Below are 23,658 nucleotides of genomic sequence, written 5' to 3'. Positions count from 1 at the left end.
TCACATTATTTAACAGGTGAAAAAGATTACTCACCTGTGGCTGTTCTCTGAGATGTGTTTTCTATATCTGCATTCACTCCCATGCTCCTCTGTCTCTTTCTGTCATTACAAACTTTGGATTTTTATGGTTGAGAAGTAGAAGAATGTTCTCTCCTTTTAATGACTGTGGAACACCAAGGTAAAGACATACGTGCTAGGATAGATATTTTTTTAAATGCAGTTTTTAAATAAGGATGCACACACTACAAAGTGTAAAGATGGCAAGGTAAGTGAAGACTAGTTATTTAACTATAACTTCTCTTTGTTCTTGAGTTATAGTTGGTGACATTCTGTGTTTATCCATATGTATTGTTGGACTTGTAGTATATACAAATACTTCCTGAGACTTAAATACACTTTTGGGAGTGTTTTAAGACTTTTAGAAGGTGTTTTTCATGTATTTAGCCACTATTATTCCCACAGGTGAAATTTATCCAAACTCTGATAGTACTAATACATACATGTGGCAATTTTGTTACATACTAAGAAACAGGCAAATTTCCTTATAAGCTAGAGAACTACTTGTTATCATTTGTCTGCACTAGGTTACAAATCAAATGGTCACGACGTGTAGGGCATATATTACGGATCGTGGCTTGTCTGGTGTCTGGGAGCAGGAGGCATCAACAGTCATTGGAAAAATTAAGGTTTGTGGTTTGGTATTTTATTATTTACCTATCAAACCTATTGATTACCTATTGATATGTACAAGGAAGTCCATATCAATATGTATCAAGTACTTCATACTTCTTTACTGTTTTATTTCATAATGTTTTGGGTGTTTTCCCATTTTTTAGCCCACTGGCATTTGTTGAAAGTAGAATGGCCTCATTTATATCAGAGTGGTCCTGTAATGGCTTTGGAATACACATCTTCACCATATGTGTGACCAAGGAATTTTATCATCCTGCATACCCTCAAGAGGAAAGAATGAGGATTATCTGATATGGTACCATCTTCCTCTACCATGGGGAACCTGGTATTTGAATAGGCCCCCACTTTGTTACACTAACTCCTTCCAATACCAGATTTCCTTGGCATACCATGAAAGTTCAGTGCTAAGACAATCTTCCTCTTTTTCAACTGATGGTGAAGGAACTGAAGGCGTAGGATTTCATAGCCCTTTAAAAATTAGATCCAGAGGTAGGTACAAAAAGAAAATGTATTGAATGTGTCTCTCCTGATCTGACAGGATGATATGATTCTAATAATTCATCTGTTTCATTGAAGTCATCTTGTGACTGTTCTACAGCTGACAAGCCCTCATTATTCTATGAGAGAAATATAAGCCCAGTTTCTAATCATCATGATCAGTCTTCATTCTACTATCTGTATATTCTTGAACATCTGAACATTGCTTTCAATGAGGACCTTTCTTCATTTCCTGTAATTCATAGCCAATTTTTATATATACCTACACATTCAGGCAGTCTGGTGATTGCCAGTGTATTGTGATAAAATCTGCTTTCCATTTTCCAAGAAATGACAGAAGATTTTTGTATTCAAATAATTATAGACTTTACGTTTCTCACCAGTCATTATTTTTACATCTGATAAGGTCTTAGTATCTTAAGTAAATAATAGACTGAGAAAGATGGATTATTTTTCAATCTCACTTAGACTTGTTAGCACGTTAGTTTGTATAACCTATTTCCTTTAAGTCTGCTGGGAGTTCCAAATTGACTACTCTGTTATGCCATATTCCATCCTCATCCAGAGGACAGTCTGACCATTCTTAATTACTCACTGAATTTCACTGAATTTCTAGAGTTGGAAGGGACCATAGAGATCATCTAGTCCAACTCCCCTGCTGAAGCAGGATTGCCTAGAGCTAGAGCATGTTACTCAGGACTGCATCCAGGCGGGTCTTGAAAATCTCCAAGGAAGGGGACTCCACAACCTCCCTGGGCAGCCTGTTCCAGGGTTCCGTCACCCTCACCGTGAAGAAGTTTCTCCTCATATTTGAGTGGAACCTCTTATGTTCCAACTTGTGCCCGTTGCCCCTCGTCCTCTCAGTGGGAACCACTGAAAAGAGTCTGGCTCCCTCCTCCTTCAACCCTCCCTTGCGATACTTGTAGGCGTTGATAAGGTCTCCCCTCAGCCTTCTCTTCTCCAGACTAAAGAGTCCAAGCTTTCTCAGTCTCTACTCATCAGGGAGATGTTCCAATCCTTGAATCATTAAGCTAATTGTTTTTCTTAATATTCAAATGTCATCTTTAGAGCAGGAGTAATCACTTGCTCTTTGCTGGTCTCTACTTTCTCCTTTTTTGGTGACTCATTTCCCAGTGTTAAGTCTTCACTGTACTGTATGGTTGTATGTTTGTATGATGCAAATATTTGCTACACATACTGAAAGAAAACCACTGTATGTAAGTCATTACTGTCTGACTGAAACTAGACTCAGTGATAATTAACCACTTTGGAATGACAGTAGGTGTAAGTTCTCCAGTTTCTCACCCGTAAGCATAGCATAATGAGCATGGTATTTATTCCTTCACTTTTTAGGACTGCACGTTTCTGTTGAAAGAATATCAGAAATGCTTTCATGAAACAAAGCAAGAGATTTTGGAAACTCTAGGAGAAAAGACATTTGAAGTATCAGAAATGAACATTTTTAGAAAATGTGAAGCTTTTTGTAGGAGATTAGAAAAAGTGAGTATACTGTGTGCTGTTATTGTCAGTAGAGAAGAGCTTCTCCAAAGAACAATTTACAGGGTGGACACTTGTCAACGTACATGATCTTATAATTCTGTGAAGAAGTTTGCAATTCTTTATTGAGAAAAATTAGGCACTTCCACGGAGTATGTCATCCCAATACTTTAGGCAATTACCTCACGATGTCCTTATGAATTTTTCAATTTATCTCTGTTAATGTGGAGAGAAACCATTTAATCTAGGTCATTATTTTAGGTGGTTTAACATAACACACCTTTGCTTTTTTGAACAGTGTTCTAATGCATTAAAAACTCAAGTTACTGTCAAACACAGTTTCTTCAGATGATTCTGCTGCTTGGTGTGGTCTTAACGTTTATCTTGCTAACCTGATGAAAGGATTTTAAACCAGCATTCATAGAGTTTGTGTGGAAATGATAATAGGTTCTCCTTGGTGCAGAATAAGGTTAGACAAGGGATAAGAGGATAATGGGGCAATCATCCCAAGGTAGGAATTCTGTGAGTCTCTGATGTTTTTCCTTATCATGCAGTATATATACTGCATGGTTGGTATTTTTATTCTGTGAAATCTCTTTGTGTAATCAGTATGCATATTTTTCCATATTGAATCTAACAGTCAAATATAAAAAAGAAACCCTTTACCATCAAAAAAACCCTGAAAGATTGTTACTTTGTATTGGGTTGTGGTGAGAACTGAATTAACCATGCTCTGTTGAAGATACTTGACTTAAAAGCTCAGAAGAAACATAGTTCTGAATGCAGTAGTTAGAGAAGTGGCTAGTGTTTATTTTATTTTACTCAAGTTTTAGATTATAGTGGAAGTAACAAATGATTTGTCATGAGCATGAATATAATGTTTGTATTTCAGATTACAGAGATGATTACCATAGTACAAACATTTTGTGCACTGAGTCTGTCTACCATTGAAGGGATAGATGTCATGGCAATAAAATTCAAAAATATCTACCAAAGTGTTCAAAAGAAACAATATGACATCCTCGATCCACAAAAACCAGAATTTGATGTGGATTTTGAGAACTTCATGGCAGAAGTTGAGGGCTTAGAGGTAAGTAATTCTGCTACCTATAACTTACTTGCAGAAGAATCTCATCACTACTTAGTATCTCCCTGAATGTCAATGAGACTTTGGACTGTGAATAGGCTACATTGTTCTTCCAAAGAGCATAGAGTTTGTGTTTATGTGGAGGGAGGCTTTTTCCGTTCTTTCTCCTCCTTCCAAAGGAAGCTGTAAAATATATTATACAGTCCTCACTGAAGATCAGTCACTCTGCAGCCAAAATGACAAAAATTGCAAGACCTGATAAAATGATCTACATGGTGGTGGTTTATAGCCTGAAGACATGTGGTTAGATTTGGGCAGAACAAAACTTCAGATGTTTTCAATACATGATTTGATTCTTTGCTAAAATTGTCTGGCATCTTGAGAGATTGCTTTGCTGACACTAGCTATTTATTGATTATATTAAGCATAGACTGGTGAAGGCTGCTATTTTGTGCTTTAAGCAGTAACAATTCCAAATGCTACTATGTTAAGAAATTATCAGACATCAAAATAACTTCTATATGAATAGAAAAACTATGTATGAAACTATATATTTTTTAGATGCAGATACAGGCATTTATGCATACCTGTTTTGGGAGAATTTGGTCTTCACAGCATGCGCTTCAGTTACTTCAAAGGTATTGGCAATTATGTTTTAAAATATTTAAAAATAACTTCAAATTACTCAATAGCACAATTTAAGTAACATAGCTAATTTTTAAACAAAGGGTCTAATCAAGAACTTTTCATTATTATTGTTCTGAACCATGTAATCATGTAAGATGTATTTTAGCTTTCTTATGGGAATCACTATCTTCACCTGTTTCTTATTTTCATTACAGTTTATTTCATGTATACTAGAGGTTACTAAAAGAAAAACCTAAAAAACCCCACAACAACAAAGAAAAAACCCACCAAGGCAGAACTTTTCAACTTGCTTAAACTTGCTCAAAGCAAAAAAAATTCCCAGATCCAGAAGTATTTCCCAGATTTGTGCTTTTTATTTTATATAGCATTCATGTACCCCAAAATAAAACAAAACAAAACAAAAAATTGTATTTTTGAAGTATCATTTTGGGTACTCATTTTTAATACAGGTTTCAAAATCTGAGAATGCCATGCCTTCAAGAAGAAATAGCACATACAGTTGGTTGTATTCTTCAACATTATGTAGCAGAACTTGAAGCTATTAAAAAGGTATTTAATTTCTTTGCAATAAATTTTAAACATCATGATAAAATAAGAGCAAATATTTTAATATGAATAGTTTTATTTATTCTGCCTATTCCACTAAGTATCAGTGCTCAATTTATCATACTTTTATTTTCCTGTTACAGAAAACAGATGTGAGTGTGTAGGCGTATATAATACACATGCACTTGCAGGCAAATGTGTCATCACAATTTTACTTCTTAAACCAAAATCTTTTCTGTTATTCCCTCCTCAATGGTAGAAGAAAAAAAAAAGTTCTTTACTGGCTGTGTTCATCACTTGCATATAGCTTTCGGTTATTATTTTTTAATTATATGAGGCCTCTACAGTTAATATGTGTTTAAACATGACTATTATCTGATGCTGTGGCAGTATAAAATAAATATAAAATGTAGGTAAATTGCGTTTATGTTCATTATAAAGTAATTTTCCATGATGTGTGTAGTGTACCGTAACTGTAGAATAAATGAGAATTAACTTCTGGGGACTGTTCACATCACTCTAAATTTTTAGAGAGGAATTAATCTAACCTGACTTCATATGTCTGCAAAATAAACATCCGCATCAGAACTAAACATACATACTCCCTTTCTACTTAAGAAAAAAAAAAAGAGTATTCCAGAATGAATTAATCTGATTTATTTTACATGTTAGCCTGAAGATTTAAACAAGTCTCTTGAAATGGCTGTTTTCCTTCAATGACTATAAAGGCAATACAGAAAACCAGAACGATGCAAATATTTATTTTTTTTAGAGATGTTTACATTTTGTCAGATGAATGACACATGTTTACATGAGGAGCCAAGTATCCGTAAAATCTGCACTTACTAGATAATTATTCCTACAAACAGTGACTTAAAACTGTAGCCTAGCACAGCTGCTCTGAACCATTCTTTACAGTGTCATTTCCCTGTTTACTCACTGTATATAATACTTCATGAACTTCTAATTACTGGCTTAACTTGATGAATGTATTTTCAGCAGCACTGCCTGCTTAAGAAATGCTGACTCTACCCCTGGCTGTTTTTTCCCAGCCAAAAAAAATGTACATTTTCTGAGGGGGCTTCATCCTCTCTTAAGTTCACCATGAAGCTACTTGAATTTATTTTGTTGAACTGTGCAGGAGGCAGTATAGGGGTAAGAAGACTTGCAAGTAAGTGAAAAGTGGTGTTTGCTTAAGCAGTACAGCTGTTTATGTTATTACACACAAATTTAGTCTGGGCAGAGGAAGAAATCTTGGTACCAGAGGCAAAACAGTTTAACAGTTCAACAGATTTTTTTTAATCCATGTGTTTAATGATACTGTTCTTATCATAGCTTTACCAAATTCAGAAAGATGACCCTCCTCTTGCTCGAAACATGCCACCTGTTGCAGGAAAGATACTGTGGGTGAGACAGCTATTCAGAAGGATAAATGAACCAATCAACTATTTCCATGTAAGTTGCTGTGAGGAAAAATGAGGTGCTTTGTGTAACAGTGAACTGTCTTACTTCAGTAGGGTGAACATAATACTTCTGGCTATGATGATGTCACTGCTTATACACTAGGAACTTTTTAATTTGTATGTGAATATCTAGTGAAAAAAATATGCTCTGCAATAACTACTGTTGTAGATCCAAGATGTAGTGTTAGAATAGACTAGACTAGACTAGACTGTTTTGGTTGAAAGTGATCTACAATGATCATCTGGTCCAACTGCTGACCAATTCAGGGCTGACCAAAAAAATAAAGGGTGTTGTTAAGGGCATTGTCCAAGTGCCTGTTAAACACTGATAGGCTTGGGGTATCGATTGTTTCTCTAGGAAGCCTGTTCCAGTGTTTGACTACCCTCTTGGTAAAGAAATGCTTCCTAATGCCCAGTCTAAACCTCCCCTGATGCAGCTTTGAACCATTCCCATGGATTCTATCACTGAATACCAGGGAGAAGAGCCCAGCAGCTCCCTCTCTGCTTGCCCTCCTCGGGAAGCTGTAGAGAGAAATGAGGTCACCCCTTAGACTCCTTTTCTCCAAACTAGACAAACCCAAAGTCCTTAGCCTCTCCTCGGGGGATTCCTTCCAGCCCTTTCACAAACTTTTTTGCCACCACTGGATGCATTCAAGAACCATGACATCTTTCTAAGCTTGCAGAGCCTAGAACTGCACGCAGTACTCAAATTAAGGCCACAGTAACACTGAATACAACAGGATAATCCCCTCTGCTGACTAGCTGGTTATGCTGTGTTTGATGCCCCCCAGGACACAGTGTGCCCTCTTGGCTACGAGGGTACACTGCTGACTCCTGTTGAGCCTGCTGTTGACCAACACCCCCAGATCCCTTTCTGCATGGCAGCTCTTCAGCCCCTCCTCTCCCAGTCTATACTTGTGCCCAGTATTACTTCATCCTGGCTGCAGAATCTGGCGTTTCTACTTGTTAAATTTCATGCCATTAATCATAGCTCCTGCTCATTCCACAGTTGGACAACTTGTCCAGAGTGATGGTGTGAGGGACAGTATAAAAAGCCTTACTAAAATGCAGGAAAACTTTCTTTGACCTACTACTGAACGTGTACCATAAGCTTGAAATATACACTGATTTTTTTGTATTTCTGTCTTCATATTGCCCAAAGAAATTTTTCACCATTCCAGCCAGGGGTGTTTTTATTTTTTGTAATAGAGCAGACTAGGTCTTATACATAAGACTCATGTCCTGTATTTTAACCAAGTACACACCTCTTCTGTTCCTCTAGCTCCACAGAGTTGGAGAATAATGTCCCTTACCAAGTGATTGCTAGGAGTAGCTTAAGGCATAAATGTGGGCTGCCTGAAATTGTCTGGTGTATATGTTTTAGTACTACTGAAAAAGCAACTTTATTGTAAGGACCCACACAGTAGTTGCAGTACTTTAACTGAGAATCTGGTCACCAATTTCACTGCAGGTGATCTCTGAACTAGTCTGGGAACAGGGAAGTCCATTACTGAACTTCTCATTGTACATTTTCTGTACTGCTTAACATACAGCTGAAGCTTGGTACCAGCCACATAACCTTTAACATTTATGGCCTTAGGTATTTCTTGGAATTGAATTTCCTTCCTTCATTAGAATAGTCAGAATCTTGCAACACTAGGATCTGCTATAAAAATAATACTTCTTGAAATGTTTGAATGATTCTCCTACAAGGTATCTTAGGTGTCCTGCCAAATTAACATCTATGTGAGAGAGGTTTCCACTTTACTTTCCCTCATATGAGATTAATGATCACCTAAATCCAGTCTGAAGAAAACAGACATAAATATCATTACTGATTAAAAAAGACTTTTTTTTTTTTTTTAAATCAGCTTTTAGTTACTCTTAAATTTTGAGTAGAACTGAGCATCCATTTCACTGTGAATTACGGTATAAAAAGTAATTTTTCTTAGATGTGTTGAATATTTAGCATTTATTATTTACAAGTTCTTACTGATTATTGCTGTATAAATTTCACAAATACTTGATACAGTTTTTAAGAACTTTGTGAGTATAATTTGCAATATTAACTTTTATTATAGTCAGTAGTTAAACTGAGAAAATACCAAATAGTACGGTTTTCTTGTGATAAGGATTTAATTTGAATGCACTGTGTTTTAATAGAAAAAGTCCAATATCTTGGCAAGTCCAGAAGGTAAAGCAGTTGTTCGATTATACAACAGAATTGCCTATGTATTGGTGGAATTCGAAATTGTCTATCATGATGCATGGGTGAAGGAAATTTCACAATTACAATATCGTAAGTAATGAAATATGTAATTGGCTTTTTTTTTTTTAACACAAATATAACCAGATAATTTTAAAGCCTCATTTACCCTTAAAATGTGCAAATTAATCATGATCCAATAAGGAGGGCAAATAATACAAATCTCTGTCCCTTGCTGACCTTGAAACTTGGTTTTTATGCAGAGGGTTGTAGATTTGGTACACTGTTTGACACATGATTGGAAACAGCAGTGAAACAAATTTTAGGTACACAGTTGTTCACTTTTTAATTCAAATTCCTTATGTATACCATATAATAATGCTTTCTGTTTTCTTTTTGCTATAATAATTTCTATAGTTGTATTATCTGACATTTTTCAGGAAAAACATTACTTTATACATAGAAAAAATTTTTTATAATCAAGCTTTATCATTTTAAAATTAAGTGAGAATTGAGGTTTAAAAAATTTAGTAGATTTTTCATGTAAATTGTAGACATTCTATGTCTTTCAAAACTAAGACTAGATCTATAAGAATAAAATCTTGTCATCACACAGCCAACAGAGGGTTTTGTCTTGCTGTTTGGGCTTTTATTTTATTTCAGATTTTTGCAGTGTCGATATGTAAGCATTTGTCCTCTGGGTTAACAAACTGCTGTAGGGTACTGAGCATGACATAAGTTTTGTGTTTCCACAAAAATTTCCATGTATTTCATAATTCTCTGACTCAAGCTAAGAAAAAACTATGCCACAAATAAGACTGCATCTGATGCTTGTTTAGCTTATGAAAAGAAAGGTTATATATGGCAGAAAGCTAATATGGTGACAGTTAGTTATATATTTTCTTTAACTGGAAACAACATGAAGCTCTTTCACAACTAACCATACATATTTAATCACTATGTAGTAATATTAGAAATCTGTGTTCCATAATAATTTATACAACAGAAGTTGGGGGTTTTTTTGTCTTAAAAACTGATATAAAAATTTCTTTACAGCCTTACAAGCCACAATATTTGTGCGTCATCCAAAAACTGGGAAATTCCTGGTTAATTTTGATCCCCAAATTCCAGAGATTGTCCGAGAGACCAAATGTATGATAAAGTTGGGTCTGGAAGTACCGGAGCAAGCAAAAAAGATAGTAAGGATAGAAAATAACCTGAAGTCAAGCAAGTTGCGTTTAGAGGTAAACTTAGAAGTTACCATGATTGCTCTTTAAAAATATTAAAAAGGAAAATCTCATTAGCCACAGAAATTTTTCTATAGTTAAATAAAGATTAAATCTGGGTACAAGGTAGCTTAAATTAAATTTGTAGAATGCACAGGTGGACCTCTTCTGCTCTGGACTAGTTATACTTAAATATAAGCATTTATATTTCTTATACCCTGTAGCATGTTAAATATGATCTGGTGATGAAATAATTAAAGCTATTCAAAAAGTGTTCACTCTCTGAAAATCAGTAAAACACAGTTTTACAGAGATTTTTTGAAACAAAGATTCGAATGCTTTTGGATTGGAAGATATGGTGAGCCACAAAACCATGAAGAATTTTGCAGGTTACCTGCCAGAGAAGTCGGGTTTTTGATAGCTATTGTAGTATTTGCTATTATTGCAGTATTTTGAGAAGGTCATATCTTGGGGATGAGGTGTGCCATACCAAACGTGTGTGTGTGTGTAAGGCATAAGACGAGGATATTTTAAAACTGAATTGTGTATATGTGACTTTAATTATCAAAAGGGTATTGCAAGTTATAGTCACTGAAGCTCAAGCCATCTTTAGCTCTTTAGAGAAAGGTCATGCTTTTGCCTGACTTTTTGCATGAAGACCCTTCTCATTCTTCCTTGTGTAGCATGATGCTGATTCGTTACATTCCAGAAATGATGTATATATGTATGTAATGTCTGTGTAAAATCCTACGCTTGTTTTCAAATGTAGTCTTGTAGTGCTTTCTGTGGTGTTTTTTTTTCTGATGATTTGAGTGTATAACAGGTTATTTGCTTCAGTAAAGAAAGCACTTAAAATATTCTTCTTGATAACTACTATTTCTAATAATTTACAGGATCTTCTCCAACGTTATGAAGATTTGTGTCAAGAAACACCAATGATTTTTGTAAACATGATGTCACCAAAAATGAAAAAGGTTGGTATTGCTAAATGCACTTCAGTATCCTTCAGAAGAAGTTATAATAGCTTAATAATAGTTTATAATTTTAAAATATTTAGGTGGATCTACATGTTGTGAACTTAATGAATTTTAATAAAACCTTTAAGACCAAAAATTTGCTCTTTGCATCCCTCATACAGCACTCAAATAATGTGTATATCAGTAGAATAATCTTGGTGCCTCCTGAGAGGTAGCCTGAACAGTAACTTTTCCCTTTTTAATTTTTAATAATAATATTGGAAGGTTGCAGAGTTTGTATAAGCTTGTGTGACTACCTAGTTAGCATGTGCTGAAGTGTGAGAAACAAAAAAAAACTTGTCCTTGCTCTTAAGAGTTAAATATTAAAAGACAAAGAGATAAAGTGATGATAGTCTTCAGTTTTGTGATACTACTGTAAATAGATTATGTCATAGAGGGAATCATACAGCTCTGTATTTTAGAGTAAACAACTGGCAAAAGAGAAAGATAAGTGTTGTACAAAAAACAGAACATGAAAATTTTATTTTCTGAAAAATGTGATTCTGTGAAAAAAGGATGAATGAAAAATGTCATTAGATACATACATGAGGTTGAAAGACAAGTAATTATGCTGTTCAGAGTGGTCAAGATATATGTTAAAGGAAAAACTGTAAGATTAATACTGGACTTGATTTTAATTTTAGGAGTTAGTGGAAACCACTAAAAGACACTACCCAGGAGAACAGAAAGGGGAAGATGTTTGCTGAGCATGCACATTTGACAGTTGTGGACAGAGGCTGTAGTGTGCACTACCCTCCTCTTCCCCAATGTTGCATAAAGTTCTATGATGTTTGCCTTGAAAATTTGTAACCTTCCTTGCAAAACTTAAAGACAACTCATTCTTTCATCAGTGACATTAGTAATTCTAATAATAATGTCACTTGTTTTAAATTGGTTTTGGTTTTGCTGATTTTTATTTTTTTTTTTTAATAAATCTATGAAATTATATTTTTGTGCTTAGATGGAAGCTGTGTTGAGGCAAGGACTTACAATGTTGACTTGGTCATCTGTGACACTGGAAAGTTTCTTTCAAGAAGCCGATCAAGTTCTGCATATATATAAACAGATTTTGAAAAAGGTATATAAATGAAATGACAGTTTAGAGAAATTATTTCCAGTATACTGCTCTTCATGTTGGAAATTAATTTGTACTTATTTTTGTACCGCTTAAAATATATAGAAATTTTCTTTGCTTTTAAAGTCATGTTCTTTTTTGAAGAATGTTATACTCAATGATTGTCTCCCATTATTACCCTCAAATGTTTGATCTTTTCTTCCCTTCTTGCAGTATGATATATTTCCACTTGTTGTTCTGAGATTCTGTGCCTACCACTCCGATTTTCAGGGTCAACCTCTGTAAGAAATTAGCAGTTCTCAAAGCCTATCTGAAATAACAATTTCTTTTGTAGATATTGTGTTTTCTTTAAATACATAGGTTGTGTACAGTTCTGGCATTCTAACCCGTCCCATATCAATACAAAAAGATATAACCTTGGTTAGACCCTTGATTACTGTGAATGGGATCTTATAAACAAATAGGGAAAAAGAGATGTAAAACAGAAGCATGAGTGATATTGTGACAGACAAGATGGGATATCACAGATGCAGAATATTTCAGGTTAAAAATTAAAAATTGGACAGAAGTCAGTTTAATTTGGATTCTGCCATGACAAAGCCACTTCACTGTAGCTTACTGAATGCTCATAATTCTGTAATGTAGAATAAAAAAGCCAGTGAAAAACTATGTTGAGTAAAAGAAGGAGAAAGACTGAAGACTAACCCATCAAGGAAGTTAGAGCAGATCCCCTCTTGCCTTGTAACTGGGCTCATGGCCAGTAAGGTCATGAACAAAATCTAATAATCTTATATTGACATAGCTTGTTTTGTTGCTGTTTTATTTAATGTAGCAGCAGTGTATCCTGGATAACTGGAATGATTTGGGACTTACTGCCTGTCTGCCCAAAACTGCTGTTAAAACAGCAGGGATTCTTCAGGAGTCTAGCATGGATAGAATTATGGAGCAAGCGTTCTGTTCTGTTCCATTGATTCCTAAACTTTCAGGACAGAAGAAAACCAAGTTTAAAGAGGCTTAGTCTTGGGACCGCTCTCTGATGAGGTTCTTGGGGGACTAGAAGATAATTCTTTCCATTGTCACTCATTCATGTAATCACCAAGACTGATCAGTTCAAGGAGCTGTCAAGAGAAGCTCATTTAAAAATGAGATCATTGCTGTTATGGTGTCGTAGTGGTCTTGTCTTATACCGTCTGTGAATTAATTTAACTTATGCAGTGAATTTAAAAATATGGTGCTGATAAACAGAAATCTGTGAAGAAGTAGGTGTAAACATCAAATTCTTCTAAAGACTTCACTATCTCAAGGATTCATATGTCTCAGTTTCCCAACATAGAACCAGCAGATACTTAAGAATGACAAGATTTTGTTTTTAAAGGGCTGCCTGAAATGAAATTCACTATGGAACACTATGGATTTTTTTTGTATTGGGTTATCACTCTGTGCAGAATTTAAATACATACACTTGTAGCAATTAAGTTCTTGTTTTCTGCGGCAATAGTAATCACTTAATTTCCAGGCTTATATCTGTTCTTTAATTGTTCATATTCCAGATTGTCTGCAATAGAACATTAACAAAGGCTAAATTTTTTGTATGGTACTTATCTCCCTAAAGTCCCTCTATCAATAATAGAGAAAGAGGATAATTCATGGGGCATTGCTGTGCTTCCTTTTTCTCTACTTTCATCTTGAGGTCTTTTGTGTTGGTGCTTTTACTCCAGTGTTCTTTGCTGTTACAATTCCCTTGTTTAGAGGATTTTCTACTGTGTAAGATTCTTGCATTTTCATGGGGTAAAAAGATACAATTTTTATTTTTCTGCAAAACATCATATATCTGTTAGAACTCTATAAAGTAGAATACGCTATTTGTTAAAGATAATTGTACAGTATTAATACAATTTTCTCTTTTTAGGTTAATGTAAGTGAAGTGCAGATTGATTTGATATTAAAAGAAATATCAAATACTCTCTTAATTGTCCTACCAGTATATGATCCTGTCAAAGTAGAGAATATGTTGACCTGCAATGAGGTGTGTGCCACTTTACATCTTTGAACTTGAATTCTTAAGCATATTAGAAATGATATCTTATAAAATTAATATAAAACTTGAAAAGAATTCTCAGTGCAGAAATACAGAACTTTTTGTTAAAATATTTGGTTAAAATATTTTGCATGAAGATAAATTGGTTCTTAGGTATTTGAGATACTTAAGCTGTAGTATTTAATAGATAATTTTTATTATTTAACTGATTCATGATTAGATGAGTTCTTTTTTTAAGAAAATACTATGACCTATGCATCCTATTCTTCTTTCTTTTTTTCCTATTTTTTCCAAACTGTATATCTGAGAATTTGAAAGCTCTCTTGATTCCAAATGAGGCTAAAAATGTATTTAGTTAGCAAAGTAATGCAAGTAATAAAATTGTTAAGGACAGTTGAAAGAGCATTTGGGTAATTTCAGATTTAGACTGTGACCTCCCTTCAATAAGAATTTTCTTTGCCCCTTAAAAATACCATTGCATCTCAAAAATGGAAATTAAAAACAAACAAACAAACAAAAAACATTAAAAGTAGTTATAATGGAAGAGTTGTATAATTTAGAATAAAGATTTTATTGTTTGGTTTCTCTGTTTTCTTTTAAAAATATTGCTATTGAAATAGTCTCAGTATGAAGAATGCAATATTGAGGGAAATTTTTTGGCTCTCCATAACCAGGAACAGTAATAAGATAATCAGTGATACTAAGATAATTCATTGATATTTTTATTTAACAGACTCATACTAAAGAATGTGCTGAGTTATTGAACCACAAAAGCATGCACATTGAAGATGCTGTTCAAGAACTGATGTCTGTATTTGAAAAGAATTATGAAATTAAACCTCCTAAGAAAACCTCAGAAAAACACGTATTACCAGGTGGATAACATTCATTATTTAAATAAAAATGTCTGTCTCTAGTTCTATAGATTTATAGATTTCTATAGATTTAGCTAGTACATATAAAAATTTGATTGTTTTAGCTAATTTTCTTAGACTTTCTAAGACTTCTCCCTCCCACTGTATTTTCATCTGTGTCACAGTCCTGCCTTCATTTACCACTGTTAAACTAAACTACTAGCCCATGAAATGCAGACGTAATTCAGTATTGGTGGATTTCCTAGAATTAAACTCTGTCCTTCTGTTTAGATTGTCAAGGTATTTGCTCTAGAGGAAGAACATTATGGTTCCATTTCTCTTAGTGACTCATAACATTTTTCTTTTTTTTTTCCTCTCCATAAGTGAAATACAGTGTTCCTTTCTTCTCAGCTGTGTCAGATATTTGGTACTGTCCCTCCCTTTGTGACTTTTCTGCCGCAGTAGATTTGTGTCTCAAATACCAGTGCTTTAGTGGCTGGTCAGTTAGTACAGTCAATTGACGGTGAACTGCTAGCACACAAGGCTCACAGCAGATCAATATGGCTGGTTCCCACTGCTCTGGGGTGTGTTACAAAGACTTTAGGTCCTGTACCATTACAGGAGAAATAGTTTATAGTCAGAGGAAAATACTCTGTTTTAAAGAAAATTTATTTTGAAGCTTAAGTAGTAATGGAGCTCCTTGACTTACACAAGAGTTTTTCCTTCTGGGTTCAGTTTCCTCCAGGTACAGACAGAGACTCCAGGCAGTTCAATACAATGCAACCAGAAAAACCTGATGAAAAGTTTCTTCTCTGTATTTTGTTAAGTTGATATTGTTGGTGGGGTTTTTGGCCTTTTCCAGCTGATCTACCCATGTATGCCTACCTGTCTTCAGGAAGGTATTTGTAGTGCATGGAGTTTGTTAGCCTGAGGCTCACAGACTGGGCTCTTAACCAGGCTCTTCACATGAAAAAAGTGGTGTGAAATAAAACCAACTAGTTAATCCAAGTACTACTAAAATAAAAAGCAATATTGTTTTACCTGTACAGGAGGGGGACAACATGGTTCAAAGCAGACAAAAAGTTCAGTTAACTAAAAAAAACAATACTTTTTTTTTTTTTTTAAATTTGCAGTAAAAGAAAAACATATAGTGTTAGGAGATAATGAAGAGGTAAGAGAAAAGAACAGTTCTGCAGCTCTTCGTGGTGATAGTAGCAAAGGCAATGATAAAGAAGATGAGTTTAAAAAGGTAATTTGTGATAAGAAGGGAATTTCTTTTAGACTGATCAGATTAGTAAACAGTATCTGAATTTTGGTAGCTGGATATCCATGTTACAGAAAGACATCACATAGAAAATGTCAAGCATCATGTAAAAGTTATCAAGTAGCTTCCCTACAAAATGAGTTTAAGATGGATTTTAGCTTTCAAAAGTATATTATATTTATTCCAGTTATTGCTTTTATTAAACAAATTCTTGATGTGTGAGTGGCAAGTGTAAAAGTTTGGAAAGAACATTATGCCTAAGCCATAACATAGACTTTTCATCTTGAGTGGGCAGAAACATTTGTCCTTTCTGTCCTTTTCTTCCAACTTCAACAAGCAAGATCACTTTTGTACATTTTCCTTGAAGAATACAGTCTTTTCGTAATCAGCAGAGAAGTGGAGAACAAAGACTTACAAACTTGCAAGCACAAATGCAATAAAGTTACAAGGTTGCATTCTGTTGTTTTGTGCTAGTGATCATTAGGTGTTCCTGTATTTCTATGTTCTTCTTAATCCATTACTGTCAGAATTTACTGTATTTGTCTCTTATTTGAAAAGAGTAGATATGCGTCAATATTCTTGGATAATTCTTGATGGGTTATTTTGGGTTTTTTTATTGGTGGCCTTTTTTTTAATATGGAGAGCTGTTATTCTGAAGAGGCATGAGTCTTTTGCCAGATCTCAGTTTTCTGTCACTGAATAAGACAAATTAATTTCCTTAGATGCTATATTCTCTTTTTCATGCAACTTATTTACTTACAAGCTATTTTTCCTCCAATTTCTTCCCTTGTGTTTCTCATGTAGCTTACAGCAGAAATTCCTTCAGATAAGAACTAGTATGTTTGACTTAAAATCTTTTGAAGTAATCTCCACGTTCCTGTCTGCATACAATACTAAATAATATACATTTTATTTAATACAGAAATGTAAAGAGTTGGTTACCTGTTTCAGTCACCAGCTGCTTGAGAGCCTCCAGAAAGCCACCCAACTGTCTTTGGATAGTCTTAAAAAAAGAATATTTGTTTCAAAGTAAGTTGTAAATAAGATTCCTTCAACAGAACAAAGGTTTTTTTGTGTTAATATAATAATACAAATATTCATTCACACATGTAATGGTACATGTATGGTATCATTAATCAAACTGTTCCAGGCTTCTTTGCCCTTTCAGCTCAAGCAAAATGTGGAGAGCATTCATGTTTTGTTGCATCATGCTTTGGGTACATGCTTTTCATTTATGCTTTAATTCTTTATGTTGTTAGTTACAGTGTATACACTTTGTTTTGTGCAGAAAATTAAGTATATTTCTACTATTTTTTCCCTTCTGCCTGCACCCTTCTGTTTTTATTCCCACATATTCCCCTTGGGATTGCTTTCAAGATGCTGTTAGTACAATTTGTTGCCCAACACAAATGACTAGAACTTAAATGATCGTTCTAGGTCATATATGGCATATATTCATCTCATCTCATGGCATATGTTCATCTCATTTCATATTATTTCTGCAAGCATGGCTATGCACTCAGAGTTGTTTTCAATGCATTAAACATCATCCATGCACTCTTTATGAATTCTGTATGATAAAGGTAAGATCCATACAATTTCATCATTCTCCTATATTCAGTATGATTTCTATAGACTCTTCACTGCTCAAACAGGCATAAACTTCAGAGACAGAATTGCTCCAATATAGTATGTTGTATGTTGAAAACCCTACTGAGAGTTCTATTCAGAGAATTTATTTTGAGCAGGTGAAGTTGATAGTGTTTTGTCATTAATGCATGTTGAAGCTTAAGTTGCTTTTTCTTTTTCTGAGGACATCTTTTGTAAAAAGCGTATTGAAATCCAGATCTTATTGAAGTCGATAGGAATTTATATAGGTGTGTCCTTTATATTTGTCTATGGTATCATATTGGTTTTTTTTCTGGTCGGTTGAATATTTATCTAAAATGTAATGAGGCAATTTTTACTCTTGAAGTGTTTGTTGCATGAAATGGTCAGTAAAATCTTCTTATGTCCTACTCAATAGTAGCTCAAAATTATGTTTCTAAGATAATTTCAGGAGGCTTCATGGTGAAATATTTATTACATGTTTCAAAATTATTTTCAGCAAAACTACATTTGGGAGAGCACAGTTTTCTGTTCGTCCAAATAAAAGTGAAGAAGTTGCTGCTTTTCTAAAAGCCGAAGTATACCTTGTTATTCCCAATGTGGTAAGTTATGTGTCATATGGATAAAGTGAAATGCACTGTCTTATAGTTATCTCTGCATTTGCCCAAGCACAGGATATGGGCACACTTCTACTGAACCAACATCCATTCCAAAGAACAGTTGCTCCAGCCTCTCAGTGCGCTGAGAGCACTGAAGAAATGTGCCCACAGTCCCAGTGTTCCTGATTTCTGTCTTAGTGGTACTTGCAGAACCTGGACTTTTATTGTCCTTGTGTGTTTCAGCAATTATATAGCAATGTGCTCATCAGTGTTCTTTGCAGAATAATTACCGTTCTCTTTCATGGGTAAGCAGCTGCATTGCTGGAATAGATTTTTCCTGTTTCTTTTTATTTAAGTGTCTTGTTCCTTGTTTGATTTAAATCCTTTATTGAATAAAAATAAAGAACATTATCTTTGTTCAGTTTGGCTTTAGTCATCTCAATAGGAAGTTAGGTGACTCAGAGGAGGAACACTGGACAAAAATGAGAAGATTCAAAACAAGGAAAAGAGCTGTGGGTTTCTGTGTGCAGAGAACAAAAAGGCAGCTTGATTCCAAAAATCTAATGCGTGTATTTGTTTTCCTGTAACTCTGTGTCAGCAATATGTATGGTATTTTATTTTATATATGAGAAGGAAACAATATCCAATTGTCTTATAAAGATTTAAAGTTTAATATTCATGAAGTTATAATCAAAGAAAGGTTCTGTTCTAAGGTGATATTCCTTTGACATTGGACTGGTGTTCATATTGGCATTCTGTGGTACATTCATACCGTGTATGTGTACACATGATATATAAGGTCTGTTAAAGTGTAAAATTTTACCTTGTTGATATTTGTATAAGCATAAACCCCCAAGCTCCACCCACTGCAAAGGGAAGTGCATCTATCTTTCCAGCCCTCTGAAATGCTTGGCTGATCCAGGGCAGTAATCAAGTAATGTTGGGTAAACTTTTACTTTACTAATGCTAATAGGATTTTGCAAGATCATTTCTTTTATGCGTGCAGCTGCTCAATCTGTGAAATAGATGTATAAAACATCATAATCACTTTAAAGCTGTTTATATCCCAATTCTGAACACTCCTGGGAGTGATTTCATAATTTCAAAATAATGGCTTGCACATTAAAGCTATAAGGTGATGTTCTAAGGACTGTATTTTAGGATTGAGCATAAGAGTGATCTTTCTTCTGAAGTTTAACAAGAAATGCTGTTTTTCTATTCTTTCCTGGATCATTCTCAGGTAGGTTCTTCGTCCAGCTCAGTACTTTGGAGAAACTGATATGTGCCTTTACTCCAACTTACCTTACATAGAATTATTTTCAAACAAGGACAGGACAAAGTCACAATTAGGATTACTGCTGTAATACAAGTTTTGGGTTCAGGACTTCATGGCTGTTTGTGTACTACCAAATAAAACAGGCTAGAAACTGTTCTTTCACCTCCAAGTGAGCTGATGTGAAATGGTGTATATCCACAGCAGTAAAGACTGAATTAAGGAGTTTGCATTCAAACTGTGTGTTAGGAACAGCCTCTGTCATGTTTTATGTGCCAAACTGTGCTGGAATTTTTTTCTGGCAGAGTAGTTTTTTTGCATCATCTCAAACTATGCTAAGGGACCATAGCATTTATACAGTGTGGATGATGGCAGATCAGAGCTTGTGTTTTGACCCTGTTCTGCTTGCTAATTGTTCTGGATTCAGATCAAGTATCCTTGTTTTCCTTCCAGTTCTTTTTATCATGTACTCTCATAGTTTAATATGAGTTCTGTTCCTCATCTGACTTGGCTGTTAGATTGCTCTCAGAATTATGATACAAAATCCTTGCCAAATATTCAAGTTGACATCTGCAGGGCTACTGCATGGAGTTCCTTTAATTTGCTAAACACTGTGCTCTTACAATTTTTTTGAGGTAATACTAGCTTTGGGGAAAAAAGAAGCATTCAGTATTTATTCAATCATGACCTTTGACACTTTGATCCAGGTGATTTTGTTTGCCTGAAATTATCCATGTTGTGAATATATGTATAGATAAGCACTTAGAATGTAGAGGTTATTTAGCTGTAAATCTTTAAAATGAGCTGTACATATGTATTTTTATGACCATCTCTTTTACAATTCTCTCTCACAGAATTTAAGATCCAGTGGGTAAGAGCAACAGAGAGAATGTTGGCTTGCAATTTTTAGCACTTTATGATTCTGAAATGCAGGAAACAAGGCTTGTAATGTATTCCCACACACTGTTAAAATGGTTGTGAAATTGCTGGCATATTAAAATGTAAAAATAATTGTAAAAAATGCAATACATTTATCTACTTTTACATTTGCTTGTCCTTTTACCCATGTTATGACTGTACAAATAGATAGTAGGTCAGGGCAGAATGTTTCATTTCTTTAGGGGCAATTCTGAGCTAGACAAAATGTTAAAGTTACATTTTCCATATTTTCTTCAGGGGCAAGTTCCACAATTCACTAGGAGTGGAGTAAATCTGAGTTCTTAGAAAATTGCAATCAGTTGAACTTATTTCAACAATATTTCAACTTTTTAAAATAGGTAATGGTTCCCAGTTTAGACGATATACAGCAAGCCATCAATCGCATGATTCAGCTAATACTGGAAGTAAATCGTGGAGTTGCTCAGTGGGGACAGAGACATTTGCAAAAATCTAATTTAAAAGCAGAATTGGGCACTCAGCAATTATCTCCAACAGGCTTTGGATCACCAGGAAAAATAGCCAAAAAAGGGGAAAGTAAGTGGTTTGGTGTTTGGTGGTGGGGTTTTTTTTACTTATTTCAATTTTTTACTTTGATGAAAATGCAATATATAAATATTTGTGAGTAAGGTTATTTCTCTTAAAAGAGGCCAACTGTGGATTATCTTGAATTAATTTTTTGGGTTTATTTTGATTTACTTAACTGTATTTTTCAGAAATAGATTTTAAGACTTACGTATGTTAATGTTTGGTCAATGAGATCTATGGAGTACACAGGCAAGGATGGATCAATCTGAGACTTTGTTTCCAGTGACCAGATCCATGAAAAGGTCTTGAGACTAAAAGAGAACTTGGAGTTGTGTTAAATCCTCCCCCATGAAACAGTGTGTGTTGTGGGGAGAGTGGATTTTTCTTAATTCTCTTAAATCTGCTTCAAAATGCTCAGACATTGTTATGACAGAAGGGGCTCATTAAATCTCAGGGATATCAGTGTCTATATTGACCCTGATTGTCTCAGCAATTCATCAAAGATGAAGGAAGGACACGATAAACTGCATTTTATTTTCCTTCTATTTAAGCTTACTTTCACTTCTTAAAGAAGACAGGGCTCCTGTTTCAACATCAACAGTGTAACTGGAGCAGCAGCTACCAATGGCTAAACTGGTATTGAATGTATATTTGGAGGCAGGAGGTTTAGGAAAATCTCTAAGTCCTTTCTCTTGGGGTTTGTTTTATTTTTTCTTCTCAAAAGACTTTGATATTGGCAGTTTGTAAGACAAGAGTTGCTCCCAAGCATGGCGAACATTATTTGTGCAGTCATTAATATATGACTTGACAAAGTTTAGCATCTTTTTTGAAAACATTAAATAGAATAACAAGAAGTTATTTGTTTGAAGCATGTTAGAGTTTAAGAAAGTTACACTGTTTTAAGGGGTTTATACAATTAAAAAAACTTTAATTTTATGAATTTTTAAAAAATAAAATAACATAGAATGTTTATGAGGCCTTGTCATATTCTAGTTGCAGTTAAATTACAGTGGAAAAAATGAAATTACTTAATTAAGAAGACTTTTCTTTCCATTTGGAAACATTCCCTCTAGATTGAAATTTTTTTCTGCCTATATAGAGCCTGACTTGAACTAGGACTTGGTACTTTCATATTAAGTAGTTAGACATTTGAAGAAAGATATTCAGCCTTACTGAACAGCATCATTGCTTAACTTGGCATGCATAGGTTTAGAAGAGAGCTCTAACTAGACTTTTAATGATTCATTCATTTACATACATAATTTTATTTTACAGAAGGAATTGAAGATGTTGTGATTGTCAAAGAGCTAAGAAATTTTTACTCAGGTGTTGCAGAACATGAAGATATTTCAAAATTAGTTGTGCTCCTCTCTTCTTCTGTGAATTCTATAAGAGAAGTAGCTAATGAAGTTCTGCAGGGCTTTCAGAAATACAAGGTGCTGTGGACAAAAGATAAAGATGCCAAAATTCAAGTGAGTTTAATGATGATGACCTACAGAACTATTCTTCATTAATTTTATCTTTTGAAATCAGAAAACACTGAGGGGGAAAAAAAATCAAGAAAAAAATGTAGAAAACACAGTAACAGCTGAAATTCTCATTTTGTCTTTCAGTAGTATAGTGAAGAGTACATAGTAGTATATAGTAATATATATATAGTATATAGTAGTATATTTCCTAAGCAGAAGTAATAGCATGGTGTCTAGTTTTTGTGTTGAGATTTGGCTTTTCCTGCTTCTGTGCCATTCTAGATACTGATAAACCACTCCTAATTTGTTAATTGCTTTAATTTTTGTTTGTGGAACTCCGGATTTCAGGCCACAAGAAACTATGTGTGTCTAACATTACGTATAACACAACCCATAGAAATTCCCACTGCATCAGTGCAGACAATTGTGCACTTTTCTCTGTAGAAAGTGTTTATTTTGAGTTGAATGCATATTTTTATTCACCACTCTTCCTGTAGTTATTTCAGGAGGTGAGTTCTACATTCTCTATTTCAAGAACACTCCTCTGATTAATTCTTGGTTCTTTAAACTGTAAGTTGAATCCTCAAGTGTGGTAGAAAAATTTAGCGTCTTCTACAGCAAGAAAAACTTAGCCTCCAGGAATTGGATGTCTCTGGGACTTCTGCTTCAGAATATTTCACACTGTCCTTATACAACAGAGTTTTAATTTTGAGTTTGAATTTGGAGGTTCAGTAGAAGAAAGTTGGTTTCTATATCTACTTTATTTAACCTTGGCATAATTGAGTTTTCTATTCTTATCTTTCCTATTTAATAGACTACATTGTATCACATCACCTTGTTTTACTGCAGGAGCACTGATATCTTTTGAGAGTTAAAATGCAAGTTGTGCAGTTTATGTGGTCTAAAAGCCCCCACTTTATATGCAGAGCTGAGAATTTGCTGTTACTCTAATTAAAATTTTAAGTCTAATCAAATAAATATTATTAATTACTAATCATTAGTTAGTTACTACTGAAGAATACTGCTACAGAGAAAGCCTCAATAATAATGCAGTTAATTTTTATACATACGTGCCCTAGTTTCTACATTCTTTCTTTAGCACTATCCTGACCCTTCCACTGCCTGTCTGGGTTA

The 23,658-nt window shown here is 34.4% G+C and overlaps 1 protein-coding gene across 1 annotated transcript in view; it reads left to right on the top strand.

Moving 5' to 3' along the window:
- DNAH8 (dynein, axonemal, heavy chain 8) overlaps nucleotides 1–23,658 on the top strand; it is a 135,854-nt gene that overhangs the window by 13,468 nt on the left and 98,728 nt on the right. Inside the window, exons 10-26 of the mRNA XM_014950520.1 lie at nucleotides 585–686; nucleotides 2,545–2,691; nucleotides 3,581–3,778; nucleotides 4,337–4,413; nucleotides 4,873–4,972; nucleotides 6,305–6,424; nucleotides 8,596–8,731; nucleotides 9,695–9,882; nucleotides 10,758–10,838; nucleotides 11,842–11,958; nucleotides 13,865–13,981; nucleotides 14,727–14,868; nucleotides 15,981–16,096; nucleotides 17,034–17,140; nucleotides 18,219–18,321; nucleotides 20,869–21,064; nucleotides 22,331–22,527. Coding sequence (XP_014806006.1) covers nucleotides 585–686; nucleotides 2,545–2,691; nucleotides 3,581–3,778; nucleotides 4,337–4,413; nucleotides 4,873–4,972; nucleotides 6,305–6,424; nucleotides 8,596–8,731; nucleotides 9,695–9,882; nucleotides 10,758–10,838; nucleotides 11,842–11,958; nucleotides 13,865–13,981; nucleotides 14,727–14,868; nucleotides 15,981–16,096; nucleotides 17,034–17,140; nucleotides 18,219–18,321; nucleotides 20,869–21,064; nucleotides 22,331–22,527 — 2,244 coding nt within the window. The remainder of the gene's footprint in view (nucleotides 1–584; nucleotides 687–2,544; nucleotides 2,692–3,580; nucleotides 3,779–4,336; nucleotides 4,414–4,872; nucleotides 4,973–6,304; nucleotides 6,425–8,595; nucleotides 8,732–9,694; nucleotides 9,883–10,757; nucleotides 10,839–11,841; nucleotides 11,959–13,864; nucleotides 13,982–14,726; nucleotides 14,869–15,980; nucleotides 16,097–17,033; nucleotides 17,141–18,218; nucleotides 18,322–20,868; nucleotides 21,065–22,330; nucleotides 22,528–23,658) is intronic.

This window comes from Calidris pugnax, unplaced genomic scaffold, assembly GCF_001431845.1.
Source record: "Calidris pugnax isolate Ruff unplaced genomic scaffold, ASM143184v1 scaffold24, whole genome shotgun sequence".
NCBI classification, from domain to species: domain Eukaryota; kingdom Metazoa; phylum Chordata; class Aves; order Charadriiformes; family Scolopacidae; genus Calidris; species Calidris pugnax.
Note: the sequence above shows the minus strand (reverse complement) of the source record. Positions and strands in the feature narration are given on the sequence as shown.